We start from the raw sequence: 26,181 nt of genomic DNA on the forward strand, positions 1-26,181 counted from the left end.
AATGTCTTAATTTTAGCATTCGAAAATGAACGGATATGTCTAGTTTGCACAGTTCATGCATATGGGTTGATTTATCATATGTTGAGCGGACATGATTTGCTATAGCATATCATGTCCTCTTGACATCGCTATATGCCGACAGCATACACTGTCCACATTTATCATTGCACAAGCATATCTGGTGAAATGCTTGTGCAATTCCACCCCCAGCTCACTGGCGGCCAATTGACTGATAGCAGGGGCTGTCAATCATCCCGATCGTATGGATCTGGATGGTTTCAATCCGCCACCTAAAAGTTGGCGTACAGGTTAAGGGGCAGCGGTCATAAATGGAGCCCAAATTGTGGTTTCCAGCTGTCCTCAATAATAATACTGAGTGACTGAAGGGAAAAAGTAACTGGGACAATGATCAGGCCCTGTTGCCTTGCAGCTCTTCATAGCCATATTCTCAAATTGGACATATCAGGCCTTATAGCTTGCAAATCAGTTAAATGCCCATTGTGGATTTAGGCGCCCCTGTCAGTTACTTACCTACACCTCGGATCCAAGACAGTCTGATAAATGTACATTTTTTACATACATTTTACTGGACACATAGTTCAAAAATGACATTCACATTAAATACTGAACACTTCGTAACCCTAGCAAACACTGTATGTTAGCAGTAACTTTCTACCAGCGTATTTAGATTGGTGATTATAAAATATTATTATGCAAATAGTAGAAAATATTTTCCCTAAAAAGTCTTCAAATAGTTTATATTCTAATTTAGGAAAAACATTTCCTTAATAGAACATCATTTCTTAAAATAGAAATATATTTATTTGCCCTTAGAATTTTTTTTTTTAATTACATATTTAAGTCACTCCTACCTAGATGCTATTCTAAGATCCGTCACATCCTCTGAGGTTACAGTGATTTAGGTATATACTAGGGATGACTTGTTTGATAAAAAATAATTAATGTATGTTGACAATATTCATTGATTCATTGATTCTGAAAAAATGTTTTATATTCATTTTTGCAAAAATAATAATAATAAATATATATTTCCTTTATCGATTATATTTCAGTGTTAACATTTGATAAATAGATGTATATTCATTCTGAGAAACAAATGTCTAGGTGATTAGTCATTCTAGTGTACGCAGTATCTATGTGATTGACTGTTACAGTCTGAGCTTGTTATTTAAAATGTTTAATTATGTGTAGAATTTATTTTACATATACTTATTCAGGCACATAACTGACAAGGTCTCTGCTGAGATGGGTCTCACATCGCTATGTAGCCCATCTAGCCACACAGCCAATAGTAGTGTTTTTATAGGTGGACCTAATGGGTAGAGATTCCACCTACATCATGTGTATTCCCTTACAATTGAGGAAAGGTGTTGCTGCACAGAAAACCTGCCACCATATTTGTACAGGAGAGATGTATAAGTGCAAATCCTCTGGCTCAGTCTAAGGAGTCGATTTATGAAGCAGGGGATGCTGCTTCTGACCCACTCCGCTAAGACCACTGCTCCTTAACTCCTTAACTCGTCCGCCACCTATGAGGTGGCGGACAGCAATCATCCCAATCGAATAGGATCAGGCTGATTGACACCCCCTGTTAGCAATGATAAATGCTGACAGCGTATGCTATATCGGATCATGTCCGCTCGCACCTACATAAATCGGCCCCTAAATGTTTTTTTGTTTCAGTACTCTGGACAGCACTTTTTTATTGGTGGATGAATTTATTCACTAATCAGCAAGGACAACCCAGGTTGTTCACCAAAAATGGGCCGGCATGTAAACTTACATTTGTGCATTTCAAATAAAGATACCAAGAGAATGAAGAAAATGTGATAATAGGAGTAAATTAGAAAGTTGCTTAAAATTTCATGGGTACAGTGTCCCTTTAACTGTTATATCCCATCTCCTGTTGGACTATAGTTTGACTGAATGTTCCTGGGATGGTATCTGACACCCAAGTGATAAATACTGTTACTAACTAAAAGGTCATAAAAAGCTGAGTGATGTTTGCTAATTACACCAACCTGCTATTATTTTACCCCTAGCAATTTGTCATTAGTACAAGACCACTGAGGGTTTGAACTACTGCATAGACCATCACAAACTATAAAAATATCTTCTACTCAATGTAAGATTTGCTCTTTTTTGGAACAATAAGATGAAAACTTTTCCTATAAAAAATAATAAAAAAAATACATAAATAAAACAAAATTTGTTTGTACAGAGTATGGAAAAAATATACTAATTACTTCTTTCATGAAGAATTCATAAGTCAAAGATGTAATGCTCAGTAAAATAGGCCAATTCATGCTTTCATTATACAGTATAATTAGACATAATATTAAACATTTGGTTCTCATTATCTTCATCATTGTTTTTTTATTGTCTTGAACATTGTCAGATCCAGCTCTCAAAAAGTCACATCTTAAGACCAAAATAAAGCATCCATTGATTAGCTGTATAATGCTCAAGTAAAAACGTACTATGAAGCTGACGTAATCTGGTCTGTATGACCTACCCTTACTGGAAATGTAATTCTCTTTTAGAAAATAAAAAATCTGTCTGGAAATATCTAGTGCTTAATAAATGTATCACAAGAAATTCACATATATTTGCTGTCTTCCGATAAGGCTAAATTTTTGCCAAGCAAGGTGACAGAGACGGTATACATCATTTTATGATTTTGTCTGTCTCCCAAGGTTTTTAAAGATTGTTTCACTGGACTTGCTTATTGCCAGATTACTAGTGGAGCGCTATTTAAAGCTCCCGCTTAAGCGTTAACTGTGCTAGAAGTAAGCTTTTTGGCATCCCTTGTGTGATTCACTCTGAGCACAGCCTAATTCCAATTTCCTGATCCTTCAGAGCAGCATAAGCCAAGGGTTATCCCTCACGCGCAGGTGATGTCCACTATGGAGTGTGTGCTCCCTACACAGTAATAAGTAGAAGTGAGTTTCTGCAGGGACTATGAGGTTTTGATTGGAAGAACGAAGCTCACAGCTTGAAGCCTAACCCGACATGCGCAAAGAGCCAAAGTTACAATCACAACAACTGTGGTAACTTACTCCTCCATAGCCTTCAATGGAAAGAGAAAAGTGTGGGGAAAAAACTAAAACCCAGACTGGTACGCTAACCCAAATCGCCCACCAAAAGTACCACCCACTCTACTAAAGGGACAGTATACACCAAAATTGTTCTTGTTTTAAAAGATAGATAACACTTTTACTACCCATTCCCCAGCCTTGCACAACCAACATTGTTATATTAATATACTTTAGAACATCTAAATTGCCTGCCTGTTTCTAAGCCACTGCAAAAAGCCTCTTATCACATGTTTTTTTTAATTAGCTTTTCACAACAGGGGAGTGCTAGTTCATGTAGGCCATAAAGATGACATTGTTCTTTCTCCCATGGAGTTGTGCATGACACTGCACTTATTGGCTTAAATGCAAGTCAATAGATAATAAATAAAGTCATGTGATCAGGGGGCTGTCAAAAGAGGCTTAGATACAAGGTAATCACACAGGTAAAAAGTATATTAATATAATTATTTTGGCTGTGCAAAACTGGGGAAGAGATTATCTATCTTTTAAACAATAACAATTTTGGGGTTGAATGTCCCTTTAACCCTAACCCACAAAATAGCTCACTTCAAAGTCTCCTCTACTCTATTAACCCCTAACCCACCACATACCCCACCTCCAACTCCCTTCATCTTTTTTGACCTGTAAACCACCACTCCCCCTACTTCGCAAAATACCCACTAACATCTAAACCCCCTAAACTAACACCCCCTAAGTTACACCCAAAAAACCTAACCTTACCTTAAAAAAAAACCTAACCATACAAAAAAAAAACTTACCGTACCTGAAAAATAAAATAACATAACATTACAGGGGGGGGGGGGGGGGGAGACAAAAAGCTACAATTACAGGATTTTTTTTTTACAAAAAATAAAAAACAGTTATGGCTATTCTAAAATCCCACTTAAAAAAAAAAAAAAACACTCCAAAATAAAAAAAACTATACTAACACTAAACTATAGCAATAGCACTTAAAACAGCTTCTTGTAGGGCATTCTGCTAAAAGTGACTTAGCTGTTTTTCTTAGAAAAAAATTCCCCACACTATTCTACAAATAGCCCCCCCCCCAAAAAGGCTATCTGAAAAAAGTTGCTCCGAAAAGGGAATTTAGCTGGGCTTTGCCCTTAGAAGGGCATTTAGCTCTTTTTCAGCCCAAACTAATAACAAAAAAAAACTAATGTAAAAAAAAAAAAAAAAAAAAAAATCCTAACACTAAATCCTATAGATGGTACTCACCAAAGTTGAATCCGGACGGCGACGCTCCATCTACATCTCTTCATCCTGGCCGTAATCCTCTTCTTCATCCCATGGCAGTCTTCTATCTTCAAATAAATCATCAAAGTTTGGGAGCGCTAAAAAAGCTTAAAGGATGATATGGAGATGATGATTTTTATACGTATATTTATTACTACTTGATGATCTTAAAACATATATTAAATCAAACATACATAAAAACAATGATAAGAACAAGATAATTTTACGAGTTGGATGACAGAATATTTAAAATATAAATTGATGTGTGACTATATACTTAAGTCTGGGACGTCTCCCTTGTATTAAAAACACTTTTCAAAGGTTAATATCTAGCCTCTCATTTATCTTAAACTTTGTATCTAATATTTGACAATATAATGACTTCTTATTCAGACAGGTTAATCAAATACTTTGTATATCACCTTAATCCACATTATAAAGACATCTTGAAATATAGTATTTCTTAAAAAAGATATCATCAAGACTGATCTTCTAAAAGGAAATGTTCATAAAAATGCTTAAGTGTTTAAAAAGTTCTTTTTTGCTTGTGTAGCAATATGTAAAGTTCCAGTTTAAAAGTTTATATAATCCGATATTTTGTTCTTAGAGGGATATGTAGAAATGTTGATTTGTAACTTTGTAACACTTCTGTTTTTTTGCAATTTGTAACAAGTGTTTGTAATAAGCTTACCGGGTCTTCTGACACCTGCTGTGTCTGGCGATTTTTCTGTGTATCTTACCAGGAAGATAATTAGACCTTTTCTCTCTCCAATCTTGTACGATACAAGATTTAGCTGTGAGCTTGATTCTTTGGAGCCTATTTTGATCTGTATGGTTCCGGTGGTGCAATATTTTCTGTTCAGGTTTTCCTTGACTGTCAGTTCTGGCAGCAAGCTTTAGATTAAGGTATAAACTTGCGCTACACACTCCGGCGTGTTTGACGGCTCCTCCGATAGTCCGTGTACAAACGGCCGTTTGTTTTTGGCTTCTTTTCTTCTTCCCCTGTACTCAAGTATTCATTGAGATCTTGCAGGGGATATTTGGGGATATTTGAGCTGTGGTAGGTTGCGTCTACGTGTTTCGCCGGTAGGCTTTATCAAGACGGATGAATAGAATAGAAGAAGAAAAGAAGCCAAAAACAAATTGCCGTTTGTACACTGACTATCGGAGGAGCCGTCAAACACGCCGGAGCGTGTAGCGCAAGTTTATACCTTAATCTAAAGCTTGCTGCCAGAACTGACAGTCAAGGAAAACCTGAACAGAAAATATTGCACCACCGGAGCCATACAGATCAAAATAGGCTCCAAAGAATCAAGCTCACAGCTAAATCTTGTATCGTACAAGATTGGAGAGAGAAAAGGTCTAATTATCTTCCTGGTAAGATACACAGAAAAATCGCCAGACACAGCAGGTGTCAGAAGACCCGGTAAGCTTATTACAAACACTTGTTACAAATTGCAAAAAAACAGAAGTGTTACAAAGTTACAAATCAACATTTCTACATATCCCTCTAAGAACAAAATATCGGATTATATAAACTTTTAAACTGGAACTTTACATATTGCTACACAAGCAAAAAAGAACTTTTTAAACACTTAAGCATTTTTATGAACATTTCCTTTTAGAAGATCAGTCTTGATGATATCTTTTTTAAGAAATACTATATTTCAAGATGTCTTTATAATGTGGATTAAGGTGATATACAAAGTATTTGATTAACCTGTCTGAATAAGAAGTCATTATATTGTCAAATATTAGATACAAAGTTTAAGATAAATGAGAGGCTAGATATTAACCTTTGCAAAGTGTTTTTAATACAAGGGAGACGTCCCAGACTTAAGTATATAGTCACACATCAATTTATATTTTAAATATTCTGTCATCCAACTCGTAAAATTATCTTGTTCTTATCATTGTTTTTATGTATGTTTGATTTAATATATGTTTTAAGATCATCAAGTAGTAATAAATATACGTATAAAAATCATCATCTCCATATCATCCTTTAAGCTTTTTTAGCACTCCCAAACTTTGATGATTTATTTGTTTGTACTATAAAGTGGTAATCATAGGGAAGATTAGAGCTAAAGGATAACAACTTGGCGCTTATCTTAAACTAAATCATACACCATATTTAGTCTTCTATCTTCATCCATCTTCCCATCTTCCCCCGCCGATGTCCTCTTCATGTGGTCATCAGTTGCACACTGAATTTTGAATGCGAGGTACCCCCGTTATATAGGGGTATCCTTGCATTCCTATTGGCTGATTTTCTAATTCAAATCAGCCAATAGAATGAAAGCTTTTTCAATTGGCTGATTTGAATTTGAGGGGTTCATAGAGTAGTGGGGTAGCTTGTGATGTGGGGTGTGGTGTTTAGGGGTTAATAGAGTTAGGGGTATTTTGCGGTGTGAGGGTGTGGTGGTCTAGGGGTTAATAAAGTAGTGGTGTAGTTTGTGCTGTGGGGGTGTGGCGGTTTAGGGGTTAATAGAGTAGTTTAGTTCAATTGTTTCCTCCGGCCAAACTCTTTATGTGACCTTTCAGGTTGCGTAAAAAGTTTGAGCATTAAATGCGATTGTGTTAGAGCGATCGCATTTACTTTCAACTTGTAATACGAGCCACCCATAGAAAATAAGGGGAGCGTAAATAACCACGAGTTAGTACAAACTAATTTGCGGTAATTAAAATAGCACTCTACTTGTAATATGGATTTGAGAGTAAAGATCACTGCAATCTCGCGACCGCGTTTACAATCTTCGTGCTGACGATAGCACACCACTTGTAATCTGGCCCTAAGTCCTTCCTATGTCACTCCTCACCACTCCATGTTTAACAATGTTTCCCTCCTCAAACTGAGTACAAGTTAAGCCACTATTACACTCCAGGAGGCCGACCACACCTTTCCGAGTAACAAGCAGTATCTTTGCTTTGGACCCTTCCTCCATGTTGTCCACTGGGGGATCCTCTCTACTAACCAACGACATAGTTTGTTGGGCTAAAGAAACTTCTATAATTACCTCAGCAAAATACTCTGGGCTGTCTTGAAAATAGTGGAAGATTTGTGCCAACACTGACATACTGCCTTCTCTGCTCCTTATCTTCAGCTATCATACACATACTGGCCTCTAGTTATCAAGCCATCTACTTTACCTGCCTTCGCCGGCCCAATACGCCCGCCTAAGCTCGCCTACCATCGCCGCCGCGGACCTGAAAAATCTCGCCAAAGTTATCAATAAAGCTGTCAAAAAGCCGCGCACCAAGTATGGGGAGATGAGCAGTGGACTGTGATAGTTATCACTCATCCGATCTCGCTGCTCTTCGGCTTTTTGACAGCTTTATTGACAAGCTGTCACTAAGCACCCACACTAACTATACTGTTCTACCCTCTATACCGGCCCCACCTGGAGCCCCCCGCAACTAAATAAAGTTATTAACCCCTAAACCTCCGCTCCTAGAGCCCGCTGCAACTCTTATAAATGTATTAACCCCTAAACCGCCGCTCCCGGACACCTACATTATACCTAGTAACAACTATCCTGCCCCCCCTATACCGCCACCACCTATAATAAAGTTATTAACCCCTATCCTGCCGATCCCGGACCCCGCCGCAACTAAATGAATAGTTTAACCCCTAAACCGCCGCTCCCGGACCCCGCCGAAACCTATATCAAACTTATTAACCCCTAATCTGCCCCCCTACACCATTGCCACCTATAATAAATTTATTAACCCCTATCCTGCCCCCCCTACACCGCCGCCACTGTAATAAAATTATTAACCCCTAAACCTAAGTCTAACACTAACCCTAACACCCCCTAACTTAAATATTAATTAAATAAATCTAAATAATATTTCTCTTATTAACTAAATTAATCCTATTTAAAACTAAATACTTACCTTTAAAATAAACCCTAATATAGCTACAATATAAATAATAATTATATTGTAGCTATCCTAGGATTTATTTTTATTTTACAGGCAACTTTCAATTTATTTTAACTAGGTACAATAGCTATTAAATAGTTATTAACTATTTAATAGCTACCTAGTTAAAATAAAGAGAAATTTACCTGTAAAATAAAAACTAACCTAAGTTACAATTACACCTAACACTACACTATCATTAAATAAATTATTTCTATTTAAAACTAAATACTTACCTGTAAAATAAACCCTAAGATAGCTACAATGTAATTAATAATTACATTGTAGCTATTTTAGGATTTATATTTATTTTACAGGTAACTGTATTTATTTTAGCTAGTTAGAATAGTTATTAAATAGTTAACTATTTAATAACTACCTAGCTAAAATAAATACAAAATTACCTGTAAAATAAATCCTAACCTAAGTTACAATTAAACACTACACTATCATTAAATTAATTAAATAAATTAGCTACAAATAACTACAATTAAATACAATTAAATAAACTAACTAAAGTACAAAAAATAAAAAAAGCTAAGTTACAAAAAATAAAAAAAACCGGGAGCGGCGGTTTAGGGGTTAATAAAATAACAAAGCCCCCAAAATAAAAAAATTCCCTACCCTATTCTACATTAAAAAGTTACCAGCTCTATTACCTTACCAGCCCTTAAAAGGGCCTTTTGCGGGGCATGCCCCAAAGAAAACAACTCTTTTGCCTGTAAAATAAAAATACAACCCCCCCAACATTAAAACCCACCACCCACATACCCCTACTCTAACCCAAACCCCCCTTAAATAAACCTAACACTACCCCCCTGAAGATCATCCTACCTTTTGCCATCTTCAGCCAGAAGTCATCATCCAACGGACGCTGAAGAAGTCTTCCATCCGATTGAAGTCATCATCCAAGGGGCGCTGAAGAGGTCTTCCATCCGATTGAAGTCTTCATCCAAGCGGCGTCTTCAATCTTCATCCATCCGGAGCGGAGCGGAGCGGAGCCATCTTCAGACGAGCCGATGCGGAGCCATCCTCTTCTTCCCGATGACTAACAACGAATGAAGGTTCCTTTAAGGGTACGTCATCCAAGATGGCGTCCCTTCAATTCCGATTGGCTGATAGGATTCTATCAGCCAATTGGAATTAAGGTAGGAAAAATCTGATTGGCTGATTGAATCAGCCAATCAGATTGAAGTTCAATCCGATTGGCTGATCCAATCAGCCAATCAGATTGAGCTCGCATTCTATTGGCTGTTCCGATCAGCCAATAGAATGTGAGCTCAATCTTATTGGCTGATTGGACTAGCCAATCGGATTGAACTTCAATCTGATTGGCCAATCGGAATTGAAGAGACGCCATCTTGGATGACGTCACTTAAAGGTACCGTCATTCATCGTTAGTCATCGGGAAGAAGAGGATGGCTCCGCGTCGGCTTGTCTGAAGATGGCTCCGCTCCGGATGGATGAAGATTGAAGACGCCGCTTGGATGAAGACTTCAATTGGATGGAAGACCTCTTCAGCGCCCCTTGGATGATGACTTCAATCGGATGGAAGACTTCTTCAGCGCCCCTTGGATGATGACTTCTGCCGCTCCGAATCTCTTCTTCAGTACCAACGGTGGTCGGCTGGCTGAAGACGGCTAAATGTAGGATGATCTTCAGGGGGGTAGTGTTAGGTTTATTTAAGGGGGGTTTGGGTTAGAGTAGGGGTATGTTGGTGGTGGGTTTCAATGTTGGGGGGTTGTATTTTTATTTTACAGGCAAAAGAGCTGTTTTCTTTGGTGCATGCCCCGCAAAAGGCCCTTTTAAGGGCTGGTAAGGTAATAGAGCTGGTAACTTTTTAATGTAGAATAGGGTAGGGAATTTTTTTATTTTGGGGGGCTTTGTTATTTTATTAGGGGGCTTAGATTAGGTGTAAGTAGCTTAAAATTTTTGTAATATTTTTGAAATAGTTGTAACTTATTTTTTTTATTTTTTGTAACTTAGCTTTTTTTATTTTTTGTACTTTAGTTAGTTTATTTAATTGAATTTAATTGTAGTTATTTGTAGGTAATTTATTTAATTAATTTAATTATAGTGTAGTGTTAGGTTTAATTGTAACTTAGGTTAGGATTTATTTTACAGGTAATTTTGTATTTCTTTTAGCTAGGTAGTTATTAAATAGTTAACTATTCTAACTAGCTAAAATAAATACAAAGTTACCTGTAAAATAAATATAAATCCTAAAATAGCTACAATGTTATTATTAATTACATTGTAGCTATCTTAGGGTTTATTTTACAGGTAAGTATTTAGTTTTAAATAGGAATAATTTATTTAATGATAGTGTAGTGTTAGTTAATAACTATTTAATAGCTATTGTACCTAGTTAACACCTTAATGACCAAGGACGTACGCCACACGTCCTCAAAAAAAATACAGTTAATGACCGAGGACGTGTGGCGTACGTCCTTGGTCTGGAAAGCAGCTGGAAGCGATCCTGCTCGCTTCCAGCTGCTTTCCAGTTATTGCAGTGATGCCTTGATATCGAGGCATCCTGCAATAACCCCCCTTGGCCATCTGATGCAGAGAGAGCCACTCTGTGGCCCTCTCTACACCGGACATCGGTGGCCGATATCGTTGGTGGGTGGGAGCAAGTCTGGGAGGCGGGTGGGCGGCCATCGATATACCGAGTGGAGAGGAGGGGGGCGGGATCGGGGGCGGGACAGACGGGAGTGCGCACGGGAGCGCACGCATGCATGGGGGGCGGCGGGCGGGTGCGTGCACGGGGCGGGAGCGGGAGGGAACCGCTACACTGCAGAAAAATAAAGCTGTAAAAAGCAACAAAAAAAAAGTTTTGAAAGTTCTAAATAAACAGCTAAGGGATCTGGAAGGGGTGGGAGGTTGGTCTTGGGGGGGAAAGCTACACTACAGAAAAGGGATTTTTAAAAAAAAAAAGGCACATTTTTTACTAAACTGGGTACTGGCTGCCAGTACCCAAGATGGCGCCCATTAAGGCAGAGGGGGAGGGTTAGAGAGCTGTTTAGTGGGGGATCAGTGATGTTGAGGGCTAAGGGGGGATCCTACACAGAAGCATATGTAAATATGCTAAAAACACACAAAAAAGCCCAAATATAGCTTTTATTTTAGTACTGGCAGAGTTTCTGCCAGTACTTAAGATGGCGGGGACAATTGTGGGGTGGGGGAGGGAAGTGAGCTGTTTGGGAGGGATCAGGGGGTCTCATGTTTCAGGTGAGAGGCTGAGCTCTACACTAAAGCTAAAATTAACCCTGCAAGCTCCCTACAAGCTACATAATTAACCCCTTCACTGCTAGCCATAATACACGTGTGAAATGCAGCAGCATTTGGCGGCCTTCTAATTACCAAAAAGCAACGCCAAAGCCATATATGTCTGCTATTTCTGAACAAAGGGGATCCCAGAGAAGCATTTACAACCATTTGTGCCATAATTGCACAAGCTGTTTGTAAATGATTTCAGTGAGAAACCTAAAATTGTGAAAAATTTTACGTTTTTTTTTTTATTTGATCGCATTTGGCGGTGAAATGGTGGCATGAAATATACCAAAATTGGCCTAGATCCATACTTGGGGTTGTCTACTACACTACACTAAAGCTAAAATTATACCTAAAAGCTCCCTACATGCTCCATAATTAACCCCTTCACTGCTGGGCATAATACACGTGTGGTGCGCAGTGGCATTTAGCAGCCTTCTAATTACTAAAAAGCAACGCCAAAGCCATATATGTCTGCTATTTCTGAACAAAGGGGATCCCAGAGAAGAATTTACAACCATTTAAGCCATAATTGCACAAATAATTTCAGTGAGAAACCAAAAGTTTGTGAAAAAATTTGTAAAAAAGTGAATGATTTTTTGTATTTAATCGCATTTGGCGGTGAAATGGTGGCATGAAATATACCAAAATGGGCCTAGATGAATACTTTGGGATGTCTACTAAAAAAAAATATATACATGTCAATGGATATTCAGAGATTCCTGAAAGATATTAGTGTTCTAATGTAACTAGCGCTAATTTTGAAAAATAATGGTTTGGAAATAGCAAAGTGCTACTTGTATTTATGGCCCTATAACTTACAAAAAAAGCAAAGAACATGTAAACATTGGGTATTTCTAAACTCAGGACAAAATTTAGAAACTATTTAGCATGGGTGTTTTTTGGTGGTTGTAGATGTGTAACAGATTTTGGGGGTCAAAGTTAGAAAAAGTGTGTTTTTTTTTAATTTTTTCCTCAAATTTTATAGTAAATATTTTTATAGTAAATTATAAGATATGATGAAAATAATGGTATCTTTAGAAAGTCCATTTAATGGCGAGAAAAACGGTATATAATATGTGTGGGTACAGTAAATGAGTAAGAGGAAAATTACAGCTAAACACAAACACTGCAGAAATGTAAAAATAGCCTTGGTCCCAAACGGACAGAAAATGGAAAAGTGCTGTGGTCATTAAGGGGTTAAAATAAATTGAAAGTTGCCTGTAAAATAAAAATAAATCCTAAGATAGCTACAATATAATTATTATTTATATTGTAGCTATATTAGGGTTTATTTTAAAGGTAAGTATTTAGTTTTAAATAGGATTAATTTAGTTAATAAGAGAAATATTATTTAGATTTATTTAATTAATATTTAAGTTAGGGGGGAGTTAGGGTTAGTGTTAGACTTAGGCTTAGGGGTTAATAATTTTATTACAGTGGTGGCGGTGTAGGGGGGGCAGGATAGGGGTTAATAAATTTATTATAGGTGGCGACGGTGTAGGGGGGGCAGATTAGGGGTTAATAAGTTTAATATAGGTGGCGGCAGTGTAGGGTGGGGCAGGATAGGGGTTAATAGGTATAATGTAGGTGGCGGCGGGGTCCGGGAGCGGCGGTTTAGGGGTTAATACATATATTATAGTTGCGGCGGGCTCCGGGAGCGGCGGTTTAGGGGGTAATACATTTATTTAGTTGCGGCGGTGTAGGGGGGGGGCAGATTAGGGGTGTTTAGACTCGGGATACATGTTAGGGTGTTAGGTGTACACACTTCCCATAGGAATCAATGGGATGTCTGGCAGCAGCGAACATGAACTTTCATTATGGTCAGACTCCCATTGATTCCTATGGGATCCGCCGCCTCCAGGGCTGCGGTTTGAAAACTAGGTACGCTGGGCCGGAAAAGTGCCGAGCGTACCTGCTAGTTTTTTGATAACTAGCAAAAGTAGTCAGATTGTGCCGAACTTGTGTGTGGAACATCTGGAGTGACGTAAGAATCGATCTGTGTCGGACTGGGTCCGGCGGATCGAAGCTTACGTCACTATATTCTACTTTTGCCGGTGTCTAGGGCTTGATAACTAAGGCGAATCAGCCTTGCCACAAATACGCTGCGGAATTTCAGCGTATTTGAGGTTGACGGCTTGATAACTAGGGGCCACTGTGTACTGTAGCAAAGTCAGATATCAACAAAACTAGATTTCATTTCAGTTCCAAAAAATGTTGCTGGAGCAACTGAGTTAACTGAGTTAACGCTGCTTACCACTGGCATCCATGGCCAAACTCACTTTGTAGATTATCTTTATCTCCACTGAATTTGTTCAATATAGTGCTTTAGAAAGTCTAACTTTGCTAAAATAACATTGTTTCTTCCCATCCATCAGCTACATCCATATTGTTTGTCTATCTAATAAATGAGCTTAAAACTATGTAGAAGCCTTCAGAGCAATTATATTAGATCAGTTTACATGAGTATCGTAAGAACTCGTTAAGCCAGAACTCTGGGGTGGGGAATCTTGCGGCAGCAAGAGGGTGTATTAAGATTATGAAATAAATCTCCAAGACTTAAGTAATTGCAGATCCATGTGTTTTTTCTGAAGAGCATAGGCCAGGCTTGCAGTTGATAATAAGCTCTTAAATTATATTGGTAGTATGCAGCATATATCTGCTTTCAAATGTGCAGATTATAATATATTAACAACATTAAAGTATACTGAATAATAGTAAAAAAAAAAAAACTAGAGTCAGGAGCTTCACATATATATGTGCCCTGTTGTTTCTTCAAGGGCATGGTTGGAAAATACATTTTCCAAAGAGTTCTCTTGTCCCCTCCATCCATGATTACGTTTCTGGACATAATAATCCACTCAGTCTTCATAACTCTGTCTTTGACAGAACAAAGAAGGTTGAAGTTACTCTTAGCTTTTGTAAATCTTCATTCAGTTCCTTCTCCTTCTGTAGCTCATTGTATTGAAGTCTTAGGTCGGATGATAGCAGCCTCAGATGCAATTCCATTTGCTTGGTTTCACATGAGGCATTTGCGGCTTAGTATGCTTTGTCAGTGGGGCAAGGATTACACTCAGTTTTCTCAAAAAATTATTTTGGATGCCAAAACAAGACAATCCCTTTCCTGGTGGATCAGTCATCATTCCATTGTTCTGGGGGTATCTTTTGTCTGCCCAAATTGGACTGTGACCTTAACAGATGCATGTCTTTCAGATTTGAGTGTAGTCTGGGGGTCCCTGAGTGCGCAGGAAATTTTGGTACTTCAGGAGGAGAAGTTGCCCATAAATGTTTTTGAGCTCTGTGCAGTTTTCAGGGCCCTTCAGTTTTGGCCTCCAGTCAAACAATGTTACAGCAGTGGCTTACATCAATCATCAAGGGGGAACATGCAGGTCCCTGCTGATTAGGGAGGTTTCTCGAATTCGGGCAGAAAGCAATTCCTTTATAATTTCCGCAGTTCATATTCCAGTGTTGAGCAGTTGAGAAGCAGACTTTCTCAGTCTTCAATCCCTTCATCCAAGGGAATGGTCTCTTTATCTGAAAGTCTTTAGATTGTAAACCTGTGGGATCTTCCAGAAGTATCTGATAACTTCTTGTTTGAAGAACAAGCCCCCCATGCAAGGTCCAGGCATCCTCTGGCAGAGTTTGTGGATGCTCTAATAGCTCCTTGGTTGTTTGCTCCTCTTGTTCTGTTATCAAGGGTAATAGCCAAGATCAAGAAGGAGGTCTCCTCAATAATTCTAATTGCACCAGCCTGACCTTGCAGAACTTGGCTTGCAGATCTGGTACAGATATCCAGTTGCCATCTGTGGCATTTTCCTTGGCACCACAATCTTCTGTCTCAGGGTCCATTTTGTTTATCAGGATCTAAAATCTCTTTACTTGATGGCTTGAAGATTGAATGCATTGTTTCAAGGCAGAGAGGCTTTTCCGATTCTGTCATTGATACTTTGGTTCAGGCCCATAAACCTGTGACTAGGAAAATTTATCACAAGGTTTGGTAGGCTTTTATTTCCTGGTGTACAGAACATGGGTTACGTTGGCATTCTTTTAGAATTCCTATAATTCTTACATTTTTTTTAGGATGGTTTGGATAAAGATTTATCCGCTAGTACTTTTAAGGGTCTGATTTCTGCTCTTTCTGTCTTGTTTTGCAAAAAAATTGCTAAATTTCCTGATATTCTGAATTTTGTTCAAGCCTTAGTCATGATTAAGCCTGTGATTAAACCAATTTCTCCTCATTGGTTTTAAGAGTTTTGTATGTTCCTTCCTTTAAACCTATGCATGATCTAAATATTCAACTTTTGTCCTAGAAAGTCTTGTTTCTTTTGGCTATTTCTTCTGCTAGAGTAGTTTCTGAATAGCCTGCTCTTTGTTGTGAGCCTCCTTGTCTTGTGTTTCATCAGATAAGGCCGTTTTGAAAACTAAGTTTGACTTTTTAACTAAAGTAGTTTCTTCTGATAACTAAAATTATGAGATTGTTCCTTTATTTGCCCTAATCCAATGAATTCTAAGGAGAGACTTCTCCATAATTTGGATGTGGTGAGAGTTTTGATTATTTTTCTGGTTCTAGGAAGGGTCAGAAGGCTACTGCCATTTCTTTGGTCTCTTGGTTGAAGCTTTTGACACATAAGGCTTACTTGGAGGTGAGTCGGTCTCCTCCTAAATGGATTACTGCCAATTCTACCAGACCAGTTGCCACTTCTTAGGCCTTTAAGAATAAGGCCTTGGAGTACAATTCCCAGAAGTAATGGATCATAGACTCCAACCAGCAAGAAATAAATTTATTTATTAGGTAAGCATAAATTATATGGGTTTTTTTCTAAGACTGAGTGATCTCATCTATAGTCATATGTAATTACACCTACAGATGTGGTAAAGACTAGCTTAGTGCTTACAAGATTGTTAGTAATGTCAGATTTCTGATTGCAGATAAACAGTAATGCAAATTGTGGCTGTGGCTGTGGCTGTGTAATCAAAGACAACACTAATCGGAACTAAATGAATTGTCACGGTCTGCCTGCAAATGAAACACAATTTATGCCACAGAGTGTAACTGCGTTGTTCAAAAGCGGATTACTTTTGCTAAGGGAGAGAAAAAAACACCTCTAAGGGTTCCATAGCTAAGTAGTTAGTAGAGGCATAAATGTACAAAAACAAAGTGCTCTACATCATTTCTTATTACACCATTGAATGCATATTTCTTGGTGTTTAAACATGTAAATGAGTTAAAAACATAGTTAAAGTTAGATTCAGGGCAGCAATCCACTACTGGGACCTAGCTAAACACATCCACTGGGTCCATAACAAGAGGCAAATGTGTTTAGCAACCAATTACTAGCTAGTTCCTAGTAATGCATTGCTGCTCCTGAGTCTATATAGATATGTTTTTCATCAAAGGATACCAAGTGAACAAATTCAATTTGATAAAAGAAATATGTTGAAAAGGCTATTTTATGCTTCATCTAAACCATAACATTTTTATTTTGACTTCATGTCATTTACGTTGTTATCACTAGTAACTCTTTTTTTTTTTAGGACAACTTGTAGTTTTGTTCACAATTTTCAAAATTAAATTACAGGAAATGGGACAAAATTAATAATGAATTTATATTACAAAGTAGACATGTGCACGTCTGAAAATTTCGTTTTGTATCGATTCAGTATTTTTTTATTTAGTTTTGTTGCTATCGGATTCGTTATATAGCAGTCATTCGTTTCGGATGCATTTGGATTGATTCGTTATAGCAGTCATTAGTTTCGGATGCATTTGGATTGATTCGTTATAGCAGTCATTCGTTTCGGATGCATTTGGATTGATTCGTTATAGAGCAGTCATTCGTTTCGGATGCATTTGGATTGATTCATTATAGCAGTCATTTGTTTCGGATGCATTCGGAAGTTATGTACGGATTAATTTGTTCTGTTATGTTACGTTGATTCGGATGGTTCCAACCAACATAAAAGGAATTATTTTACTGTTCTATCTCACTATATTTAATTATAATATATCTCTATTCATTTTTTTTATAATAAATATGGAACGGCAAAGGAATTGTGATTAGTCCACAGAGTCAGACTATCGCTCCATGGCCATGTGAAGAAAAGTAATGAATCAAAACTAATTTGGATGTTTCGTTACAAATTAATTCAGATTAGTTTAGTTTTGTTACTAGAGTGACTCAGATACATCCGAACCTCCAAATCACCCGAATTTCATCCAAATTCTGATTCAGAACGAAACGAATTGCACATGTCTATTACAGAGTTTTGTGCTACACATAGCTAAACAATGTATAGCATGATCTCATGGTGTCTCATGTCCCTTTACTTGATGTTGTTTCATATAGATATATATTTCTTAGCGTAATGTTTCTTTAAATCTCATAAGCACATTTTTAAAATGCCCTCTTTATTTAAAGGGACAGTAAACACCTTGAGATTTTTATATAAAATGTTTAGTTATGTCTAATGACACACCTTTGCAATATCTTTTAATTGTTTTTGCCCCCTTTTTGTGTAATGTTACATGAACAATTTCTAATTCCTAGTCCTTAAAATGCACCCTACTGACTTCAGAAGGTTAACCTTGCTACTTATCTATCCCTAAATGACTTCATCACATAACAACTGCAAAATAAGGCACTCTATGCTAACATTATGACTGTGACTAGCCTTACTAAAACCCAGATTAGCTCCTCCAAATAGGGCAAATGGTGGGTGGCATGTGGCTATTGAAAAATAATCGCAGAAAAAAAAGGATGTTACCCCTTTCACCCAGGGCTTATTTGTCTACATCTGAACAAAGTAAAAATTTAAATCATGTGATTTCAATGATGGGATCGAGTCTGAGGGGAGTACCCCCTAGCCTGCGATCCCAGTTAGGAAGCCGTTATGGCTTCAGTACAGCCAAACGGCTAGGACGTTCCATGCTGTCCTAAGAGCGCTAAATCTCAGTACAGTTATGACGGCATGGAACGTCCTAACGGCGGGAGGGGGTTATAAGATTTGGCTGATATAAGAAATGTCTTTTAATTACAATGTGTTTTTTACTGTCCCTTTAACTAGGTCCTGCTACCACACTATGAAGATAATGGAAATGGATCAGCAAAAGAGCCTCCTCCCCCTTATGTCTCAGCGTAGATGAAGACAGGAGCGGGCAGCCGAGCAATACAACATCATTCATGGGCATTGGAGCAATAGAACAAATCATTCCCACATTCTACTTTACTAAACAGCAGCGCTACCAAAAACAGTCATGAAACTAATAATGTGTTTCCCTTTGGCAGCATTCCACGTGATATTTTATGGAATGACGCGTATTTGATATTTATTTTCTTTGTGACATCTACAGTACCTATGTTTTTCACATCCTACGAAATGCAGCATTTAATTGGTTAGGTTGCTTTTTAATAGAGGAATGCTCTACTTGTTTATTGTGCATACTGTATATAGATAAGGGGCTTATTCTACTAGTTAGTATTATGTGCGCATACACTACTAAGGCATAATTACAAAAACATTATATTAAAAAGGGCATGAAACTCAAATGTTTTCTTCTATGATTCAGATAGTATGTACTTCTGTCAAGTTTGCTCCATCCTCTGGTATCATTTGGTGGAGCGCATATCTAAGTAGGCTCAACATCATACATATGTCTGGAACATTATATGGCAGAAGTTTTGCAACTATGCTTTTAACAAGTGTTATACACTTATGAGCACAAGAGGGCAAGAGTATGTACACAATGTATAACATGTAAAAGCAATGTTGTGAGACTGCTGCCATATAAGTGCTTTAAACACACTCTTTTCTGAGCCTCCCTAGATATGATCTTCAACAAAGAATACCAATAGAATAAAGTTAATGTGATAACAGTAATACATTTGGAATGGGTTTTTTTTTGTATGCTCTAAATCAAAAAAATATTTGGCGATTCTCTCTCTATATATATATATATTTATATATATATATATATATATATATATATATTTGCAGCAATGCTTTTAACAATATTATACATAGTGGATACACTGCTTCTATCTAGTGCTCAAAAGTGTATAACATTCTTAAAAACATTATTGCAAAACTGCTGCCATAAAGTGTTCTAGACGTGCATGCTCCTGAGCCAACATGCATATGTTCTTTAACAAAGGATACAAAGAGAATAGAGATACATTGATAGTAGCAGTAAATATATTTTTTAAATTGTACTCTCTAGTTAAAAGAACAATTTTGAGCTTCATGTCCCTCAGTGCTAGGCGTTAGATTGTATATTTTAATTAGAATATTCTAAGGACTAATTTGCATGAATCAATTTCATAAAGCTTCATTAAAATCTATTTAATTGCAATAAGAGAAATGTTATTTATTCTGTAAATTAAATCACTTTTCTAATCTAATTAGATCTTCACTGTAAACCGTATAATTAATACACTAATAAACGCTTTCCAGAATATTACAGTCTGTGATTGATCACAGTAACTTCTCAGTATGACAATAAAACGTATTTTAAATCTCTATGTCTTGAATGGAAAAGTCTATATGAAAATACTGATAGATCAGTACTAAGAAATATATTTTGATATTTAAATTATTTTTTGCTTTCAATTTTGAAAATGAAAAGCTTAGTCTCATGATCGATGCAATTCTATTCCCTTACACAGCTAGGGTTTTCCAGCCCTGTTGGCTGTATTCCTGGGTAGTTTCATTGTCCTGTTGGCTGATCAGATGACTTTAGAGGCTGTCCAGAGTTGCAGGTTCAAATCCTGGGATGGCCAGTTCAGACTTTTCCCCCATTTCAAAGATTTTAATCCTTATAATACCTATTCAGATAATTTGAGTCCCAGTAAAGTGAAAGTAAAGTCAAAACTATGGGGCAGATTTATCATGGCTCGAATGGGGCCAAATACCCCTGTTTCCACGCGAGCCTTCAAGCTCGCCAGAAACAGGAGTTAAGAAGCAGCGGTCTTAAGACCGCTGCTCCTTAACTCATCTCCCGCAACTGAGGCGGCGGAGAGCAATCCGCCCGATCGCATATGATCGGGTTGATTGACACCCCCTGCTAGCGGCAGATTGGCCGTGAATGTGCAGGAGGTGGCATTACACAAGCAGTTCACCAAAACCTCTTGTGCAATGATAAATGCGACAGCATATGCTGTCGGCATTTATCGATGTCTGGCGGACATGATCGCTTCAGCGGATAATGTCTGCCAGGCAAATGATAAATCGGTCCCTATGTTTTTTATACTTTAGTTGTTTGCATGCTCTATCTAAACTTTAGATAGAGCATGCAAACAACTTTCCAATGTACTTCTGTTATCAAAACTGCTTTTGTTCTCTTGGTATCCTCAGTTGAATAGTAAATATATGTAGGTCTCATAGGAGTACAGAAGCGTGTGTCTTTAGTTCTCTATAGCAGCAGTGTTTTGCAACATTCAGGGAACTGAACTGTTCTATATTGAGTTTTATCGCGTCTCTACACTAGCCAGGACACCTGGGGGCTTAGCGCTATTGTCTTGCTACTAAAGAGGTTTTGGTTTCGGCGGTCACACCCCTGCTGATCCATTTACCTCTTTGCAAGTTTGGCGATTTGAAGCATTTGTTACAGCATATCTGCTTTTGTACCCTTACCTTGTGGTGTTATCAAGGCTTATGTGACGCTTTTATATATTTTAAAATAAATTTGTATCCAAGTTTTGCCTAGTGTACTGTTTTCCCATCAGTATAAAGTGGGAGTGCGCATATCCTTGAGCTTAGTCGAAAGCTCCAACAAATATGAGTAGTCATTTGTTACAAAACAACTACTTCCTCAAAGTGCAGTTACAGATTCACACTATGTTGCAATTTTCTGTTTCCTTTTTTATGGGATCTCACTGAGGAATGCTAACAAGCTGAAAAACTCATCCAGAGGACACAGACATATCCTTGATTCAGAACTTTATTTGGTTTTCCTTTTATGATTTTTGTTATCACAGTTATGGGTTTTATGCTACAAAGCCATAGCATAAAACTCATAACTAAAGTGCTAAAAAGTACACTAACACCCATAAACTACCAATTAACTCCTAAACCGAGGCCCTCCCGCATCGCAAACACTAAAATAAAATTATTAACCCCTAATCTGCCGCTCCAGACATCGGCTCCACTATAATAAACATATTAACCCCTAAACCGCAGCACTCCCGCATTGTAAACACTAGTTAAATATTACTAACCCCTAATCTGCTTTCCCTAACATCGCCACAACCTACATTACTGTTATTAACCCCTAATCTGCTGCCCCCAAAATCTCCGCCACTATACTAAAGTTTTTAACCCCTAAACCTAACCCTAAGTCTAACCCTAACACCCCTAACTTTAATATAATTAAAATAAAACTAAATAAATATTATTTAACATTAACTAAATAATTCCTATTTAAAACTAAATACGTACCTGTGAAATAAAACCTACGCTAGCTACAATATAACTAATAGTTATATTGTATCTAGCTTAGGTTTTTTTTTTATTTCACAGGCAAGTTTGTATTTATTTCTCTTGTTAAGTGTATCCAGTCCACGGATCATCCATTACTTGTGGGATATTCTCCTTCCCAACAGGAAGTTGCAAGAGGATCACCCACAGCAGAGCTGCTATATAGCTCCTCCCCTCACTGCCATATCCAGTCATTCTCTTGCAACTCTCAACAAAGATGGACGTAGTAAGAGGAGAGTGGTGTATTATAGTTAGTTTTTTAACTTCAATCAAAAGTTTGTTATTTTTAAATGGTACCGGAGTGTACTGTTTCATCTCAGGCAGCATTAGAAGAAGAATCTGCCTGTGATTTCTATGATCTTAGCAGAAGTAACTAAGATCCACTGCCGTTCTCACATATTCTGAGGAGTGAGGTAACTTCAGAGGGGGAATGGCGTGCAGGTTTTCCTGCAATAAGGTATGTGCAGTTAACATATTTCTAGGGATGGAATTTGCTAGAAAAATGCTGCTGATACCGGATTAATGTAAGTTAAGCCTTAAATGCAGTGATAGCGACTGGTATCAGGCTTATTAACAGAGATACATACTCTTATAAAAGTGTAATATAAAACATTTGCTGGCATGTTAATCGTTTTTATATATGTTTGGTGACAAAACTTATTGGGGCCTAGTTTTTTTCCACATGGCTGGCTTGATTTTTGCCTAGTAACAGGCTTTCCACTGTTGCAATATGAGTGGGAAGGGCCTATTTTAGTGCTTTTCTGTGCAGCTAAAAATACTGACAGAGACATTCAGCTTCCCTCTGCATGATACACGACATCTCTGAAGGGCTCAAAAGGCTTCAAAGTCGTGTTTGAGGAGGGTAACAATCACAGTAGACTGTGGCAGTTGTTGTGACTGTGTTTAAAAAACGTTTTTGTCATTTATTATTCTGTTTTTGTTATTAAGGGGTTAATCATCCATTTGCACGTGGGTGCAATGCTCTGCTGACTTGTTACATACACTGTAAAAATTTTGTTAGTGTAACTGCCTTTTTTCACTGTTATTTCAAATGATGTCAAAATTTGTTTCTCTTAAAGGCACAGTAACGTTTTTTTATATTGCTTGTTAACTTGCTTTAAAGTGTTTTCCAAGCTTGCTAGTCTCATTGCTAGTCTGTACAAACATGTCTGAAACAGAGGATACTTGTTCATTATGTTTAAAAGCCATGGTGGAGCTCCATAGGAGAATGTGTACTAAATGTATTGATTTCACCTTAAACAGTAAAGATCAGTCTTTATCTATAAAAGAATTGTCACCAGAGGGGTCTGTCGAGGGGGAAGTTATGCCGACTAACTCTCCCCACATGTTGGACACTTCGCCTCCCGCTCAAGGGACGCACGCTAATATGGCGCCAAGTACATCAGGGACGCCCATAGCGATTACTTTGCAGGGCATGGCTGCAATCATGAATAATACCCTGTCAGAGGTATTATCCAGATTGCCGGAATTGAGAGGCAAGCGCGATAGCTCTGGGGTTAGACGAGATACAGAGCGCGTAGATGCTGTAAGAGCCATGTCTGATACTGCGTCACAATATGCAGAACCTGAGGACGGAGAGCTTCAGTCTGTGGGTGACGTCTCTGAATCGGGGAGACCTGATTCAGAGATTTCTAATTTTAAATTTAAGCTTGAGAACCTCCGTGTATTGCTTGGGGAGGTATTAGCTGCTCTGAATGACTGTGACACAATTGCAGTGCCAGAGAAATTGTGTAGGCTGGATAAATACTATGCAGTGCCGGTGAGTACTGATGTTTTTCCAATACCTAAAAGGCTTACAGATATTATTAGTAAGGAGTGGGATAGGCCCGGTGTGCCCTTTTCCCCACCTCCTATATTTAGAAAAATGTTTCCAATAGATGCCACTACACGGGACTTATGGCAGGCTGTCCCTAAGGTGGAGGGAGCAGTTTCTACTTTAGCAAAGCGTACCACTATCCCGGTTGAGGACAGTTGTGCTTTTTCAGATCCAATGGATAAAAAATTAGAGGGTTACCTTAAGAAAATGTTTATTCAACAAGGTTTTATTTTACAGCCCCTTGCATGCATTGCGCCTGTCACTGCTGCAGCGGCATTCTGGTTTGAGGCCCTGGAAGAGGCCATCCATACAGCTCCATTGACTGAAATTGTTGACAAGCTTAGAACTCTTAAGCTAGCTAACTCATTTGTTTCTGATGCCATTGTTCATTTGACTAAACTAACGGCTAAGAATTCCGGATTCACCATCCAGGCGCGTAGGGCGCTATGGCTCAAATCCCGGTCAGCTGATGTGACTTCAAAGTCTAAATTGCTCAACATTCCTTTCAAGGGGCAGACCTTATTCGGGCCTGGTTTGAAAGAAATTATTGCTGACATTACTGGAGGTAAGGGTCATACCCTTCCTCAGGACAGGGCCAAATCAAAGGTCAAACAGTCTAATTTTCGTGCCTTTCGAAATTTCAAGGCAGGTGCAGCATCAACTTCCTCTGCTTCAAAACAAGAGGGAACTTTTGCTCAATCCAAGCAGGCCTGGAAACCTAAGCAGTCCTGGAACAAGGGCAAGCAGGCCAGAAAGCCTGCTGCTGCCTCTAAGACAGCATGAAGGAGCGGCCCCCTATCTGACAACAGGATCTAGTAGGGGGCAGACTCTCTCTCTTCGCCCAGGCGTGGGCAAGAGATGTTCAGGATCCCTGGGCGTTGGAGATCATATCTCAGGGATATCTTCTGGACTTCAAAGCTTCTCCTCCACAAGGGAGATTTCACCTTTCAAGATTATCTGCAAACCAGATAAAGAAAGATGCATTCCTAAGCGGCGTACAAGATCTCCTTGTAATGGGAGTGATCCATCCAGTTCCGCGGACGGAACAAGGACAGGGGTTTTATTCAAATCTGTTTGTGGTTCCCAAAAAAGAGGGAACCTTCAGACCAATTTTGGATTTAAAGATCCTAAACAAATTCCTCAGAGTTCCGTCATTCAAGATGGAAACTATTCGAACCATTTTACCCATGATCCAAGAGGGTCAGTACATGACCACAGTGGACTTAAAGGATGCCTACCTTCACATTCCGATTCACAAGAATCATCATCAGTTCCTGAGGTTTGCCTTTCTAGACAGGCATTACCAATTTGTAGCTCTTCCATTCGGGTTGGCTACAGCCCCAAGAATTTTTACAAAGGTTCTGGGCTCACTTCTGGCGGTCCTAAGACCGCGAGGCATAGCGGTGGCTCCTTACCTGGACGATATCCTGATACAGGCGTCAAGCTTTCAAATTGCCAAATCTCATACAGAGATAGTTCTGGCATTCCTGAGGTCGCATGGGTGGAAAGTGAACAAGGAAAAGAGTTCTCTATCTCCTCTCACGAGGGTTTCCTTCTTAGGGACTCTAATAGATTCTGTAGAAATGAAAATTTACCTGACGGAGTCCAGGTTATCAAAACTTCTAAATGCTTGCCGTGTTCTTCACTCCATTCCGCGCCCCACGTGGCTCAGTGCATGGAAGTTATCGGCTTAATGGTAGCGGCGATGGACATAGTGCCATTCGCGCGCCTGCATCTCAGACCGCTGCAATTATGCATGCTCAGTCAGTGGAATGGGGATTACACAGATTTGTCCTCTCTACTAAATCTGGATCAGGAAAACAGAGATTCTCTTCTCTGGTGGTTATCTCGGGCCCACCTGTCCAAGGGTATGACCTTTCACAGACCTGATTGGACAATTGGGGGACAAGGTTGGGGTGCAGTCTGGAACTCCCTGAAGGCTCAGGGTTCATGGACTCAGGAGGAGAAACTCCTCCCAATAAATATTCTGGAGTTAAGAGCAATATTCAATGCTCTTCTGGCTTGGCCTCAGCTAGCAACACTGAGGTTCATCAGATTTCAGTCGGACAACATCACGACTGTGGCTTACATCAACCATCAAGGGGGAACCAGGAGTTCCCTAGCGATGTCAGAAGTCTCCAAGATAATTCGCTGGGCAGAGACTCACTCTTGCCACCTGTCAGCGATCCATATCCCAGGGGTAGAGAACTGGGAGGCGGATTTTCTAAGTCGTCAGACTTTTCATCCGGGGGAGTGGGAACTCCATCCGGAGGTGTTTGCTCAATTGGTTCTCCGTTGGGACAAACCAGAATTGGATCTCAT

General features: G+C 38.6%; 1 protein-coding gene across 1 annotated transcript in view; it reads left to right on the top strand.

Moving 5' to 3' along the window:
• Positions 1 to 20,066, top strand: part of LAPTM4B (lysosomal protein transmembrane 4 beta) — a 94,081-nt gene extending 74,015 nt beyond the window's left edge. Inside the window, exon 9 of the mRNA XM_053715914.1 lies at positions 18,615 to 20,066. Coding sequence (XP_053571889.1) covers positions 18,615 to 18,689 — 75 coding nt within the window. The 3' untranslated portion in view covers positions 18,690 to 20,066. The remainder of the gene's footprint in view (positions 1 to 18,614) is intronic.
• The last annotated feature ends 6,115 nt before the right edge of the window (positions 20,067 to 26,181 follow it).

The sequence above is a fragment of the Bombina bombina genome, chromosome 5 (assembly GCF_027579735.1).
Source record: "Bombina bombina isolate aBomBom1 chromosome 5, aBomBom1.pri, whole genome shotgun sequence".
NCBI lineage: Eukaryota > Metazoa > Chordata > Amphibia > Anura > Bombinatoridae > Bombina > Bombina bombina.